A 17,234-nucleotide genomic window follows, 5' to 3' on the forward strand; every position below is an offset into this window, starting at 1 on the left:
CACGCGTTCACTGCGTTTCGATCGCCCTTTACGAAAATGTACACACTTCGATTTGTTAGTGTTGATGAGTACTCGCCATTTCTTGCACCATGTGTGACTAGGACTGTAATGGGATCCCACCAAAATAACTTTCGAGCGGTCGATATGCGAAAAGAGGCAATGAATTGAAGAAAATAACACCTTAAGTTGAGTCTAGCTAAATATGAATTTGGTAACGTTTTAAATATTTCACACATTTAAAAAAGGTGAGCCTAGATGTATGACTTTGTACAAAGCTGCTGAAATGTCATTTAAAGAAATTCTGAGCCTAGATTAGTCTGATGAACCCCGTCCTAAGCGTAAATAGGAGGCCAATAATCTTAAGTTTTGTGTGGCTACCAGGTTCTACAGAAGATTGTGAAGCAGAGCTTTTCCTCTTCTTGCGGACGGACTCCGTAGCTTTAACTTCGGACGAAATTGGCCATATAAAAGGTAAACTTACAGACCAAATCAACTTTGTCCTGGACTGCTGCTGTTTCTTGAATTCTAAAAGTTTATCAAACTCGGACATAATATCAAAAAAATTATAAAGATTTATTGGACCGAGATCAGTATCTCGTAATGTACGAGAAGGTATTGTTCCTATCATACAACACCCTAAATTTTGACTTGTTTGAGGGACGAAGACAATGGTCAGACCTAATTGTTAACCTTTATGTATTTGAAACAGATCGGCGCCGTTAACCAGATTTCGGCGAATGTATCTGCTGACCGGCTGCGTTTGCCATCGCCCGAACACCGGTATCTGCTCAGAAGAAATGCTCTTGAGAGTGGCTATGGTGACCACACCAATCCTAAAGCTATAAGAACCGAAACGCGAATAGTCAAGACATGTGTAAACTGATGCCTAATGACCAGGGAGCCATCGAAATGGCTGAATAGGGGTCCCACAATTTCGGACGCACGTGCCGATTCTAGACAACGGAACCAAAAATATGTAATAATTCGCGATTATTGCTTAGGATATACTGATAATGATTCGTTTAATGATTTCATTTATCATAAACAAGTAATTGAAAGTAACTGCAAAAATGGTTTAACAAAATCGATTTTTGGACAAAAAATATGTTAATCTTTGAGTTTGAATTTCAAAAGGGAAAAGTTAGTGACGTCATCATTTCTTTCCGTATATTGTGTTCATCTTATTAACGAACGTACGAAAAAAATCGTAAGATGCAATATTAAGCAAGTGTCAGAAATATAAATGAAAGTTTTACTTGCAAAATCAAATAAACTTCGCTTAAATTGACATTATAGTTCACCGATTTTAGACGTTCGATCAAACATCAAACCACAATTCTCTTTATCACAGCTCAATGTGTGTAAGCGGTATCTCCATAGCGCTAGAAATTAAACTCCTAAGAAGTGGAACATTTGATGCATCGCGGACGGTGCTTTTCAGAAACTTTATGTATAGTATGTATGCAATGTGCTGTTAGTGGAGTTTTGTGCTGTTTTTCCATGTTTCTTGTTCCATGTCTTTGGCGTTTACCCAATGCTATTAAACCGGGGTTATTTTTAAACTTTGCTACTGAGCTTGTTTCTGTAGATTTTCGCATAAATATTGCTCCACCTATCAAGAGCCACGAGCAGAGCGAAGACTGAAATGCTGATGACTAAGGATAATGTCACAATAGGCAGCCCACGCTTTGACCCGTTCATTTTATCTCTGCCCGATTTATCCTTCACCTTTTAGAGATATTTGGTTACATTTAGATTACCTTCGATTAAGGCAATTTTACTACTCTCCCTTGTTATGACTCCCTGTGTTGTTGTGCTTGTACAAGATCGCTTAAAGGTTATTTCATATAAAAAAAGGAATACTCCCCTTTTTGTGGATATTAAGTTCTTCTATGCAACGATACATTTACTATCTCGCGGAAAGGGATTTTCGGAAACACGGGTTGTTCAGACAATCTGCGTTTGAAATGAAGTTTTAAAAATAGCTCGACTTTCTGGTTGCATGGTTTAACATTCTCTTTATGTTTATCTGGTTATTTGGTTAGCGAACTGTTTCATATATACCTGAAAAAGCTTTATGTGTTTCTAACGACCAGAAATATAATAATGATTTTAACAAACCTTTGAATACAAAGCAAACATTTGTGTGGCTATCTAAAGCAAATGAAAAACATTGACAAGTAAGTAATATTTATGCGTAAAACTACATTATGTATTTCGAAATAAACGCTCTTAATTATTAAAGACAATGACTTGATAGTTAGGGTGCATAGCGTTTCTCCGGTCAAATGCTCTTGATTGAAAGTGTTAATGATACCCGCAATAAAGCATATGGCAAACAATGACATGCTAGAAAAGCTGCATTGTGTCTGTCATATTAGATGCTTCTGATTCACTATGTTAAAATATCCGCAACAAAGCATACGGAAAACATTGTTATGTTAGTGAAAAGTATGTTCAACTTGAGACGCCTTCTTTTCACAGGAAGTTTTTTTCAGAAAATTGAGTGAATTGTTATCTTTTAACTGACAGTCCGAAAACAAAGAAAACGACGTGTTTTAAATACATAAAATATAACAAATAGATCAGAACAGAATGGAACATTTATTTACGATAAGGTCATAGACTCACGTTTACAAACAGCATACAAATTGTGACAAGTACTTATCATAATCATTCTGATAAATTGAAATCATAAACAAAATGAATAAAATAAATAAAGAAATATTTAACTGATCAATTGCATGTTTCATATCATGTTTATTATACATAAATCTATGCTTATTATTTTAAATACCACAATGCTAGCACATACAAAACAAAAAGCATAATGATGAAACGAAATACCAATTTTCTGAATGGGAACATAAAAAAACCGTTATTTGAAAATTCTAAAAAATATACGCAATTTTAGATATGAATTCACACAACTAAACTTAAACCACGTTAATAATTAATTACATCTCGTAAATATATGTTCGTCTGTATGAAAAAACAGCGTAAAATAGTTAGTGTCATGAAGCAAAGAAATACCAAACATATCGCTTCATACAATGACACAAAGAGTCATGATTTAGACAAAAGCAAATCTGGTTATGACTCGGCGTTATTCCTTAAAAGGTTCTCAAAGCTCCGGGTTTATTACTCCTCTGGGCAGGCTGTAAAGAGACACATAAAGAGAATGGTTTTGGTAAAAGAAATAACATTAGCATAAAACTCGACGAATTGATGGAAACAGCAACCTAAAATATGATAAATTGCGTACCAGTGTTGCAACAGACTCCGCAAATTAATACTATATATTTCTGACAGTGTCGGGGAGACTGAAACAGTTATTCAACACTAAACACGGGGTATCGCGAGAGTGGGCAGATCACTCCCAAGGAAGTCGCGTTATGTCGTGTATCGTGGGCCACAGCTGATGCAGCACGAGGGTGCATTTCAATCAGTTATGCAGTCAAATAGAGAAACAAACAGACAATACGATAATTATGAAAGTAATTAACGTTCAACACTTTCATTTAAAATATTAACTATGTTTCAAACAACATATATGTTAACATTCGCTCGCTCCTTTTAAAACTTAATTTAGAAGTGCTATTTTTTTGTTCGCTCGCTCTATTTCATATTTTGAATTTGCCAATATGAGAAGAGCAAAAAATCAATTTCGCTCGGCCTAAAAAGTTTATGAATAAGATGGATGTGTTTAATTCTAATTTAATCGGTTCGGCTGAAATGCTTTATATGCTCTTATAAACATTTCGTATAGACGTTTGTGTTGATAATGCACTTAAGAGTGATGAAAATAACTGAGATGGAAACCTTAATGTGCCCGCAGGCAAGTCAGGCAAAATGTTTTGAGTTTTGAATTAAAATCTGACATAACTTAATTGTAAAAATATATTTTGTTATGAATAAATGTTAAAGCAAACTGTTTATTTTGGTGACATGAGAAATTTAAACAAACATACATTCAACATATTTACTAAACGTTCCACCGATCCGAGGTATAAAAAGTTATCAAAGCTGCGAATATTTCATATATTTGTCTTCAAAAATAATGTCAACATACTGAAAATTAGTTACGGTATTTAGGCAACGGCACTTGTTTTGTTCTACGTTTATATTACATTTGCAAAAAAGTGTTTTACCATGGCCAGTGTTAATAAACCGAAACCCGGGATTATCGAGGGTGAGACCCAACTTCCGGTATAGTTCTTCTACTATGAGGTGCATGGGTGGATGGTCCGGTGGATCAGATGTCACAAAGACTTCTGCATACCAACGTCCGTAACACACGCGGTCTTGGACCTGTGATACAAATAACAAACCCGAGGATTTCTAGAAGGATTCCAATATGCACAATGCGCACGATCTAACATGCTAACTGTTTAAATGTTATTGTACAATTGCTGGTTTTGCATAACTGTTATTTGTGGCTTAATAATTTAAAACAAAAATTATATGGGCGATGATGTGACTGTAACATACAACGCAGAAGTTTTTTTGTACTTTCAAAGTCGTCCACTCTAACTACTGAGCTATTACGGCTTGTGAGGAAAGAAATGCGTAACTCTTTGTATTCCATAACATTGTTCAAATTTGAAATCCCATTGAAGTATCAGATAAATTTAACTCAATCGCGGTTACCAACTAAGCTTATGTAGGCCTCTGCGTAGCGGACTGAAAAAAGAAGGGTCCTTCAGCTGAACCTAAGGATGCTAATGGCAGAGTGAATATAAGGATATAATTTTTATTCGATTCACTTCTCTACTAGAACAAGGGGAGGATCAGGTCGGTCAAACGTTAGAAATGCGTTCGTGTACTAAATGCGGAAACACACGCCGATTGAAATATTGATGAAAAAAATAGCGAAGGTGAAACCCGGTTTCAGGTGTTAGCCCTTTTCTGTTTGGGACCTGGTGTATAAATAGGAATTCATGTTTCATGCCTTGTTTCCACTGTTGTTTTCTAGCAACAAGTGCAGTGGAAGATAATGGAGCGGGTCACAAGGACTTCCATTTACCACCGTCCGTAGCACATGTTGTCTACGACTTGTAGTACCAATAAAATATCAAGTATCATCCAGGGGGTGCCCACTCCCCTTTAAGGAACATGGGTGAATGACTGGAATTAAGTCGTACCACCGCCATTAACATACGACGAATCGGACTTTCTATTCATTGAATGGTTTCATCTTTGGTCTTGGGGTTCAAAAATTCTTAACCTGTTTTTTTGTATTTGAATTCTTAAACTTAGGATTAACAAATTCTAACCCTGTTTTTGTATTTGAATTCTTAAACATTTAGTCTGATAGATATATTTTGGTGTAAAGCTTCTTCCAATATAGAAAAAAGTTCAGTCTCCACTCGATCCAGATCGTTCATTGACGGTAACGTAATGTTAACCACTTTCAGCAGCCATACGCTTTTGTTTCAGCGGTAATATTTGGCCAAGAAATGTAGAGACACCGAAGAACGTTCATGAAAGTGAAAACAGCGTTAAAATTGTGAATTTATAAAGAGCATTCATCATATACTTGACCATGTATTTCACTTGACACTGACCTGTGCAGGATTGATACAACTAAACAAGAGCACGTAGTCATCAGGATGGTCTGACATGAGCCAATAGCGTGGTGTCATGTGGCCTAGTGGTTCTGGAAACGTCAAGTCTGAAATGCGCATAATATATAAGGTTTTTAATTGATATGCGTATAACGGTTGTACCAGTTTTGTATTCGTCAAAACTACTTAAGAAAATATATAAACATCTTGAATAGTAAGTCATGCGTATGCTGATTTATGTATATTGACATGTCAATGGGTGTTCGTGTGAACTAGGACTGTACGCGATTTTTAAAGGGCGTTTCACATTCGCCTGTGAGATTGAGAGGTTGATTTCTTATTAGCCTGTGTACTCGTTTATCTGTATGTGCGTATTAGCGATCGTTGTTGCTTAAAAGGCCGTTTGAGGTTTAAACTCGACTGCAATGTGCGTTTGAATGTGTTTACTGATAATTGCTAGAAATGTCATTTTCGGGATATCGGTTTCCTTTAAAACAAATTGATATTCTTTTTAAAACTTACAAACCTAAGTCAATTATAGCATGGTCTCCACGGGTCAGATTCCCTTCCAATTCAACCTTCCTACACGGGGCGCCGGGCTCTTTTCCTTCCCTGTAATTAATAGTTGCCAAAATCACACTAGGCCACGTTCCTACTACGTCATCAAAAATCTGGCAGGACGCAGTCAGAACTTAGTCAACAAAGAAGGGACGCAGAAGACACCTATAACGATGATGACAGGATGAAAAACTGGTCGTGTCACGGGTTTTAAAAGTAGTAGTAGTAAAAGTAATGTCCGGAATACACGGTTAGTCACGAAGTCTTAGTCGACTATGAAGCAATATTGTTATAACTATTAGCTGTCCAACGCTCACTTCGAAAGTATCCAAGTAAAACAGCATACAAGTTTTAAGTGTTTTATTTGATTGTGATAATAATGAATAACAGTGGTAACAATTCCTTTTCACTTGTTTAAAATGTTCATATATTTTGTAATTTTGATAGGAAATCCTAACAGAGGTGTATCCTCGACGCTTGTCAGAACCAGAATAATGTTTTATCAGTATCTTTTGGTCAGTATCTACCACGTGACCGTCACAAGGCTATTAATAAGTTAATATTACATTACCTTTTTCCATGCTGGACCGCCGCATTTAGAAATAAGACGTTTTAACAACAAAATGCGCTTAGGGCGACATGCATTAAAGATAAATATCTAAAGTATGTACTTGTAACGTGGTGGATACGTAACGAACAAAAGAACATTGTAAAATTAATATGCAATGTACATTTGAATATTGCAAAAACATATATGTATTCTTATAAAATAAAATTCAGTGACTAAAATGCTACAAGTAAATTATTGCAAATAATTGGCGTTGTAGCAACGACTTGTTATGGTCTAAATGGACGTGAAGGAGGTGGTTGGACTTTGATCACGTTAAAGAAAATGTAGTAAAGACGTGGTCGAATCAGGACGTGGTAAGAATGTTTTAACGACGGCATGGACGTAGTAACTAAAACTGTGTAGGTAATTGATTGATGTAGTGCGAGCGTGATACTGGACGGGAAATATTGAACGGCGTACTCATCGCTTGTCTCTATGTTGTCTTTGCATTCTTGCTACATCAATGGAGTTCTCACCACAACTCTCCACAGTTTTAATACGACTATGGTACGTTCATGCCACGTTTTAGAAGACCTTGTTCGGTTGTAAATACCTTTTTTTCGGGGCTTTACACGTCTTAGACAAATTTTGTATTATGTTCTTACCTTGTCCTGGTTCTGAACAGTGATCATGTATAAATACGGGATGGTACCCTCTTACAACTTCATTTTAAACCAACATTGGATATGAATGAAAAATAAGCCAGTTATAAATCGAACACGGTAATTCCCCCTCGATAACATTTACAATTAAAATCTAATCATACGAACGTAAGGAAGACGTGATGAGCACTAGGTAAGCGCGTTGTGCAAATATCCTGGTCGTAGTCAGAACGTACAAAGAACGCATTGAACGTAGTGCGCGCGTAAAGATACGTGCAGTAAGAACGTGTTAGAACGTGTGAGACGCAGTAAATGCCTGACAGGCACGCAGTAAGGACTACGTTCTGGCAAGTTCGACTAGCGCCAATTTTGTTTTTAAAATGCTTCACTCAAGTTCATACTATGTCAACGTTAACTCTTCTCAGATAGATAAAGCAAACTATATTTAATCGGTAGGCATTTCAAATTTATCGTAATATGCTTATTTTCTTTTAGCTTTATGGTTTAAATTATTGTCTCAACTGTGACAAAATTGCTTTTTTTACTGAAAAGAAGTTCAGGTTAGCATCAGCATATAAACCATTCACGTGAACAACAGCATTTTTTGAAAGCTCGATATTTATTGCTAGAATTAAAAGACAATTTACCAAAACTTTCGTTACATGACAGTTATAAAAAACTTTTAACGTATGTCCGAGTTATTTTATATTACTCATTCCTGTGAAGTGCATACAAAACAAAGAACCACGGCGCACACAGCGTTGCATCGTTCTACAAATTCCGTCGAGTTAAAGGCTTAGCCAAGGATTGCATAGTTAAATTGTAATCAAATCTCAAAAAGTTCACATGTGTAGAAGAAGAAGATAGCATAGTATTTAATATGGTAAGAAATACTTTTCTATATTTTGTGTCAAAAAGTCATTTATAAATCAACGTCATTTGCTTGTATGTTTACATCGGTTTTGGCCCGTGATGACCATGTGAGAACCACGTTGAATTCACGTCATTGCTTACCTGAAGACGTACATGTTTGTGAAAAGTAAGCCGATTAAGGAATGAGAGCTGTTCAGCGGTACCGTTGTCATTTTCTCATTTAAAAGATTGGGGGATCTCTAAATAGACATACGTTCTGGCCTTATTTCCCGAAACAAATTAAGTGCCTTATAACAAGATTAGGTTCACTATTTTAGTTTTGGTATATTTTGTGTTAAACATACCTTTTTATGAGTTTATATATTTACAATAACCATGATAAACCAAGTGTGAGTGTAGGTTTTTCTGACATCATCATGAAGTAAGGTACGCATGCACCAAGAATATGTGTCTGTACTGTGGTATGATATATCAAATTATGTTTAACGTAACAGTGAGTTTGCTAAAATACTGTTGAAATAGTTTCCTACCTGTATTTGAAACCAACGGTCACGGAGTCGTCGTCATGTAATGTCCACCGTAACTGGCTATGGTATGCATTTAAAATGTTTTCCCGGTAGTAGCCTATACCGTCAAGAATCCACAGCAACGTCAGTTCTGTGCCAGAGGTCTGAAAGGTATTTGACAAATACGGTTGACATCGTGGCTTAAACAAGGGGCTGATCAATAATTTGAAGATTGGGGAACCTTTGGAACCGCAGCCAGTTTGTTCAAATAGTCTTTAATATAAATGGTTTTATTTGCATATGACAAACATTGTCAACATTCCGAGAACTCAACTACGTTTTTGACACAATGAAATGGATGTAGCTGCTGCTGCTGCTGTTGATGATGATGAGGATGATAAGGATGATAAGGATGATGATGATGATGATGATGATGATGATGATGATGACGACGATGATGATGATGATGATGATGATGATGATGATGATGATGATGATAATTGATGACGAAGACGACGACCGTCTTTTATATCAGAGCTTACTTGATTTTTAAAAATTTCAATATTCATAGTATCCGCTTCGTTCGGGACTCTCCAACATCCCAAAGGCGCGACTTCCGGTGTACACAGGTCCGGGTTAATGTTTATGGGCCTTGCCCCCGGGTGATCATGAAGGAATAAGGGCCTGGCGTGACCATATCCTTGATTCAACCGGATGGCTTCACACATAGCCCCGATAGCTAGTATGCAACATATCACAATTGTACTATCCATAGTTGTTAAACGCCGATCACTTAACAGTAAATTATGTCCTTAATATATAATAGCTGAAATTATCATAAAACTTGTGGGCATCCAAACCGCACAGCTGCTTATCGCCCAAGAATCTATGCAATCGTTAACTGCAACGTAATATACCAAATCGATCATGTTCAAGTGTCCTAGGTGTGGTATATTAGCTTATGCATTACATGTATATAAACGCGTGCATCAATCTAATGACGTATGTAATACAAAGGCAGCTGTTGAAGATGGAATGATGTGGCCAAAATCCTCATTACTAACTTAGACAATAGCCGATTACAATAATGATTATTGGTGATTTCCACAACTTAAGAGTTATTAAATTGACAACATAATTATGTGTGGCTTTTATTTTGAAATTAGAGTTTTGGAAAAGTTTTAATGTAATTGGTCGGATATGTATCATTTTTATGAGGCTGTTTTTATCAAATAATTTGTAGATATGTGTTGTTATTGTCATTCAAAACAATAATTAATGCGAATGCTTTGTTTCCCAAACCCTTGTTTTATGTGTTTCGTTTCAGCCTGTCCCGATGAGGTATGAATCACTGAAGCTTTGAGGGCTTTTTTCGGCATTACGCAGAGTCAAATCCAGTTGCCTTAGTGATGACCAATATTTACTAAGAATCTCGAAAATGATTATGACCAAGACAGTTAGGCTAACACACATATATAGATGTTTTAATGTCATCTTGTACATAATGTTTTATTGTCTAAATTAATACTGTTTTTGTCCTAATATGAAGTGATTATTTTTATACTTCTTTGTTTGTTGACAATTACTATGTAAGTCATGTATGTTCGGAACTTACCCCTTAACGTGTTGTTTGTTTTCATATTTATATTATCATTATTGTTGGAAATTTCAATGTTACGATATCATTATTAGTACGGAATGCCGTAAGGGCCACCGCCTATGAATGTGTTGATCTGAAACGCGATACTCGATAGTACGATGGTGTAAACGCGAAATCACGAAACTACGATGGTGAAAACGCGACAGTACGATGATGAAAACGCAACAGTACGATAAGGAAACCCCGATAATACGAAAGTACGATGATGACAATGCGATAAACTATCGTGTTTTTACCATCGTACATTCGTGTTTTCACCATCGAAATATCGTGATTTCGCGTTTTCATTGCTGTACTATCGTACTGTCGCGTTTTCTTCATCGTTCTATCGCGTTTTCATCATCGTGCTGTTTTGTTTTCATCATCGTACTAACGCGTTTTCATAATCTTATTGTCGTATTTTCATCATTGTTCTATCGCGTTTTCATAATCGTACTGTCGTGTTTTCATAATTGTTCTATCGCGTTTTCATCATCGTACTGTCGTGTTTTCATCATCGTACTATCGCGTTTCCATCATCGTGCTGTCATATTTTCCTCATCGCACTATTGTGCTTCAATTTAAAATTTTAACCATAACGACAACACGACAGTACAATGATGAAAACGCGACAGCACGATGATGAAAACGCGATAGTACGATGATGTAAACGCGATAGTACGATGATGAAAACACGACTGTACGTCACTTCGATGTTGAAAACGCGATAGATTATCGCATTATCATCATCGTACTGTCATAATATCACGTTTTCGTTATCGTAATGTCGCGTTTTCATCATCGTACTTTCGAGTATCGCGTTTCAGATCAACACATTTACAGATCAATTATAGAGATATTAGCATATCATTTTCCAATAGCGTGCATGAATTATAATCACTGAGGTGTTAACCATAATTATAATAATTGACGTGTAAATGTAAAACAAGGTATGAAATATACAATATATCAGATAAGCATTCCTTGATTTATAAATATTTTGTTTATTTTGGTTTCGATTGATAAGGATGGTTATAAAGCATGAATACATGTAATAGATGTTTTTAATCTTCACCATGTGTATGCTGCCTATCAACTTGCGTCTTTGATCTTCATATTAATAAATTTTCTGTTATGTTCTATGTAGTATAATCATTGGATTAAAAGTGTCGCTTGCTCGTTTAGGGACTGTCAATTAGTTTAAACTCTTTTTTATTCTTTTACAACGATTTGAAAACATTCTGTAAATCACCCTCGCTGTTGGAGAAACCTGAGAATCCGCACTTGTCCGGCTTTCCCCACATATTTTAAAAAACATAGCAGATGTTTTGAACTATTTAATGGCACAGGCACTGGATGGGGTCCTCTATCAAGTGAGTTCGGAACTATTAAATGACACAGACAGTGGTTGGGGTCCTCTATCATGTGAGTTCGGAACTATTTAATGGAACAAACAAGGGCTGGTGGGCCTTCATCAAGGATGTTCGAAATTGTTAACGGCGCAAACATTAGCTTGTCGTCCTTTATCAAGTGTGTCAAAACTATATAATAACACACACATTAGCTTGTGTTTGGTATCAATTGTGTAAAAATATATCCCTGGTATTCCTGTTATATGAAATTGACTTCCTCCTTGCTTAACAGTCTTTTTAAGGTGATAAATATATGCTTTCTTGTATATAATCTCATTTTCATTACTGCATTGTGTTCAGTTTACGTGTATATGGTTACAAATGTATTAAAAGAAACAAAAGCGGATAACACAGAGTTTTTTTATAATACAAGGACACATGTTGGTGCGGTTTAATGACATCCATTTAAAAATGTATGATTAAACCTCCAAATAACCTGAACACTAATTGCAAATTAAAGTATCTGTTCTATCTCATTTTGTTTTATTATTGATGAACTTTTAAAGAAATATTTGAAAACTAACAGGTTGTACTGTCAGATACTTTACGGAAAATTAATAGGTATTTTAAGTTGAGCTCGTAGATGGAAATACATAATGTTCTTCTTAATCCAGAAGCATCATACAGAAACCTTCAAACTTATTGAAGGCAATGAAGGTTGTCATATTTAATAAGACATACTGTCAAATGAGGATCTTCGTACATTATAGTGACCGACTTGTCTGCCAACAACTAGTATACAGAACGTAACCGAAGGCTAAAGTCAAGGCGTTCGATGATTTGGCGTGACTCAAAGTATTTACTGTTTTATTATGTTGTGTGGTACCATTCTTGTATTAACATAAATGAAAGTGTGCAACATGGAAAGGAATTTTATATTTTGAATTCGCAAATTTTCATTCAGCGATAGTTTGAAGTGTATTTGCTACTAGTCACTACATAAAGTGTGAGCTCCCAAGCGAAACTAACAACAACATAATATAAAAGAATGTTCGATTTTTGGTAGAAGATCTATAGTCTGTCATTTGATGTAAGATACAAGTGACCTTTTTGCTTACTCCTTGCGTGTAAATAAACAATAAGATCACCACGGCAGCGACCAACCATGGCCCTAGGGATTCGAATTGAACACACTTGGAAAGATTAACTGGTTCTACGAGCCATATAGTTATTTATACACGAATTATTTTACTTGAAAATGTCACTCCTTTTGATAATGTTAGACATTGGTATATAGAGCAGGGTCAAACATTTAACCCAGTATCGAAGTTCTGTGACATCTTATTTAATACTCGAAGGATCTTTATAACTAATTTCTTTAGTCCATATTAAAAAATGATTACCGGAGAAGGGACCAAACATGGATCCAGGTGCAAGAGTTGAAAAGAATTTGAAGAAACCCTCTTTCTGATGCGATATATCATATTAGCTAAGATCTGTAGCTTCTGATCCAATTATATAGGAATGCTGTACCAGTGAAAGAAGTGGATGTTTACTTGTTGATTTGAATAGCATATATGTCAAAGGCAACAACGATTTTAAGTGTTGACAATAAGGTATGACCATATTCGTTTTACCTTTTCGAACAAGGAAAAGAAGCCGGTACCTTAAAGCCAACTCTTATTCGAGTATTGCTATTCTGTACATTTTCAGCATTTATCTTTTCTAGTAGATGAAACACGGGCGTTAGGTTTGTTTCTGGTTGGTGACTGTTTGTTTTTGTGTTATATGACTTTGGCGTTGACCCTGTGCCATTAAACGGGGTTTATATTCAAACTACGACTATTGATACAGTTTTTCATATAAATATTAAAATTCATGTTTTTTTATTATATATAACAAGGTACTGATGCTGGTTGAAAGAGCGATTGGATCAAACTATCCCTTATAAGACTTGGCCATTAATTCTACCCAATTCTAGACCCGACAATTCGAACTACAGCCATTTTTTTTGTCACGTGATTTTCCGCTATTTCGATACTGAAACTTCATGTAATTCTACTGTAAGAATTACTGAAAGTACTCGCTAATTACCTCGAATCGATAAATAAAAGGTATAAAGTGAGTAGCATATTATGATTGTTCATTTACTAATCAATCCTGAAGACCTAGAATAGATTTGCTTTGTTTGTATACGTATAAACAAAAGGCAACCTTCTCTTTTTAAAAATGAACCAATAGAAATAAGGTCAAGACAACTCTGGATTAGCTCGAATCCATGACCTCCTTAATGAGAGATGAGTATAGATCTATATTACTAGACTTCTGTGACCCCTTATATAAAAATAAATATATTAAATAATTTAATTTGTGGAAGGCCAAGCAAAATTGAATATATGTGTAGGTCAATCTGGCTAGAATGAGATTGTTCCTTGAACAAAATATGAACTGTTTTTAAAGCACGATATCCGGCAGAGATAGTGAAACTAATAAAACTACTTAAGTATTGAAAAACGTTCAGAGATTAATTATAAGAAAATATAATATGATAAATGCCGAGCCTAGTATCGAATGAAGTTTTATCGACCTTGTTGAAGGGCACAGCGGTCAAGGCCAAACAGATATTACGAGATATACACATCTAGAAGAACAAGTAAGTATATAGATTGATATTCACGTTTTCCTTGAAGTTTACTGGTTCTGAGTGCCTATTATCAAAATAACTAGGAGCTTGAATCCATAATATTACGTCTGATATGACTACACATTTGCAAAACGATATACTATGTAAGTTTTAATATTGGGAAACTAATGATAAACATACAGTTTTGTTGGTAGGCATAACATCATCGAACTGAATTATACAGCATTTAACTTTTTCTTTGAACTAAGCCACACTGAAGAAGTCTCCTTGATATTTTCAAAGTAAGTGACAAATTGACAGCTGCATAACGCTTTAACAATTGATGTCAAAAACAACTGGCAATATAACCCGTACAGGTGATCCGAGTCTGAACAACATAAGTCTACGAGGGTTCGATTACACTATAGAAGTGCTACGAACTGTAAATTGTATCGCGTCTTTCGTTCGAAACGCAATTGTCGTCTTCATTATGTGCAGATAGAAATATCGAAGCCAACCATCGGCGATAATATTTCTTGATTTGGCGACGATCCTCAGAGCATTACCGTTTTTGCTGAACATACGGCTTGGCGTTGAATATTTCTCATGTACTATGTACGATTAAGGTTTGTATGCTGTTTCGATTTAATACGTCGTTAACGTGTATTCTTCGCTGTTTATTCGTATGACTATTGAGAGATAAGTATGCATTGCTTTTCCATACAGAGTCTATGAAATATTGTTTTTCGTGTTGTCACTATTTGCGTTGTGATGTATATTTTTTTTCTTTCCTCTGTTCAATGTCGTTTTCATTTCCCCAACATATAAACACGGAGATCGTACAGATCGTAGGTTCACTGTTTTCTACCCACGTGAGCAGAGTTATGGTGACATAAACAAATGGATAGATGCTTTTCAAATTTGATTTCAGTCGCAGATATAGAGCCTTCAAAAGCTTTTATTATGTACAAACACGTTTTAAGAGCGTCCAGTGGTACAAACTGAACAGCACAATATACAACTTACAACGTCGTAATTTATTTCATCTTGTTCACCTCGAAAGATATTTAATAGTCTTCTTTGAAGAAGAATGAAATGCTTACCATCTGCAAGATATTCAGTATTTGCAAAACAATCCAGAACTGCAACGCAGTTTATACTTTTTATGTGTATGTCCCTGCTGGAAACAAAATAAGAAACGACATTTTCGAGCTAATGTCTTGTCTGATTTCACGTTGCTTGCGAAAGCTTAGATGAGCCATTCCTCCAAATTATGAGACCCTCCCTACGGAAATCAAATAATGATAAATAAGATGAGTATGTTATGTCTAGTAAGTAGTAACTGTTTGATGACAATGTCTAAACTTTCCTTGGAACCCAAATAACCCTGAGTCCCTTCTAGCTGTAGGTTCCCCGTATAGGTCTGAGGTTCTTATTCGGTAGTGCCAATAGCCATGGTTAACGATGTTTAATTAATATATAAATTCTAAGTGTCTGTGTGTCTTCTGAATTAGCGTGATGTCAAATCAGTCTTTTTCTGTGACCTTCTTTATAAAAGGCATGTACGAAGTCTGGAACAAGTGGATGTCTATCAGGTTGAATTCTGCTCTTTTCGGTGCACAACTGCCAAAGGAGTTTCACCAAATCTTCAAATATTTCGTTTCCTTTAAAATTGGTATGGATGTTAAGCCATACAAAGATTTACCCCATTACCCATTCCGGATATTCTACGGGACTCGGTAAACCTCAGGTTGGAATACATCTATATTCCAAAACGTACTATACCAAACAAAGGAATTTGTGAAAACATTACATCTGTGTCCTTATATCGTATGATTACCTAAAGTTTTGATTTGCTAAACAATACCAACCATGTAATAACGCTTCAATATTCTTAGAACCATTTGTCGCGCTGTTGGTACTCAGACGAATCCATCGAATGGTGTAACCAGCTGATGGTTCCTTATTGCAATCATGGGACGGTTAGTTTACACGGAGTCTAGATTAACGAAGTAAAGAGGACAGACTAAGAGCAATGTTCAATGATCGTCCTCCTGGAAACCTATTAACCATATTTTTTAAGGTAGTTTTCTTTTCTGCTAAGGCGACTTGGGTCCTACTTAAGACTGTCGAGTTACAACGTCGCATGAATAATGCTTTCGTCGATCTACATTATTGACAGATACCGTTTGGAAATACGGGTAACATGTCTTTTACCGTAATCACGCCAGATTAAAATTTTTGATCAATTATGGTGTGTGTCCGTTTTAAAAACATTGCGAGTTTGTTGACTTTTTACAGAATTGATACCACCGTGACCCCCAAAAACGTTTTCGCAGTTAGCGAGTAACAACCATTCTAATTTTACCAACATTATACGGAGGTCCCAAGGCATGTATCTGAACATCACTAACAATTTTCCATATATCTATAACATGTTTTAACGACAATATCAATGTGGGTTAGGACAAAGGGGGAATGGGATAGGAAGTATGTTACACTCGGATAGAATTTTATTCTTCGTTTAATTAAAAAAAATAACAGAATTGCAAAACGTAACGATAGTGTAAAAAATAGAAATTTATGCCAACAGCAATAACAGGAATTCACTATTACACATCTAATACAAATGACAGCATTTGGTATGTAGTACCGTAAAGGGTCTAATTCACATATTATATATGTTGTATCCAATGTTGAAAGTGAGTCATTTTACTCACTTAAATTAACAAACATTAAACATAAACTGACAGACACTCATTTGAACAGAGTTTTGTAAAAGTGTTGTTTCAGAAGCGTTACAAACGCTTCCCGTCAAAATATAGGATGTTCATGAATATAACCAATTGAGCTCTTATTTGAAAATTTGATGATGTTCATTGTTACAGGCACCTCATTTTCATA

General features: G+C 35.7%; 1 protein-coding gene across 1 annotated transcript; it reads right to left on the reverse strand.

Annotated features, from left to right (window-relative positions):
• Positions 1-2,589: 2,589 nt before the first annotated feature.
• LOC128232411 (uncharacterized) lies at positions 2,590-9,548 on the reverse strand. Its single transcript, XM_052945940.1, has 6 exons — positions 9,259-9,548; positions 8,741-8,880; positions 6,094-6,179; positions 5,568-5,674; positions 4,152-4,311; positions 2,590-3,158 (listed from the first exon to the last, which is right to left on the reverse strand). Exons 1-6 carry the CDS (start codon positions 9,487-9,489, stop codon positions 3,142-3,144), a joined length of 741 nt encoding a protein of 246 aa, XP_052801900.1. The 5' UTR covers positions 9,490-9,548; the 3' UTR covers positions 2,590-3,141.
• Positions 9,549-17,234: the final 7,686 nt, after the last annotated feature.

This window comes from Mya arenaria, chromosome 4 (assembly GCF_026914265.1).
Source record: "Mya arenaria isolate MELC-2E11 chromosome 4, ASM2691426v1".
Taxonomy (NCBI): Eukaryota; Metazoa; Mollusca; class Bivalvia; order Myida; family Myidae; genus Mya; species Mya arenaria.

What these genes read in the sequence shown, in the direction of transcription:
- LOC128232411 (XM_052945940.1), bottom strand. Translation starts at nt 9,489, where the DNA reads ATGGATAGTACAATTGTGATATGTTGCATACTAGCTATCGGGGCTATG. An exon ending in CCATGCTATAATTGACTTAG is followed by an intron (nt 5,675 to 6,093) that starts GTTTGTAAGTTT and finishes TGCGCATTTCAG; the next exon opens with ACTTGACGTTTCCAGAACCA. An exon ending in GTTGTATCAATCCTGCACAG is followed by an intron (nt 4,312 to 5,567) that starts GTCAGTGTCAAG and finishes TTTGTATCACAG; the next exon opens with GTCCAAGACCGCGTGTGTTA.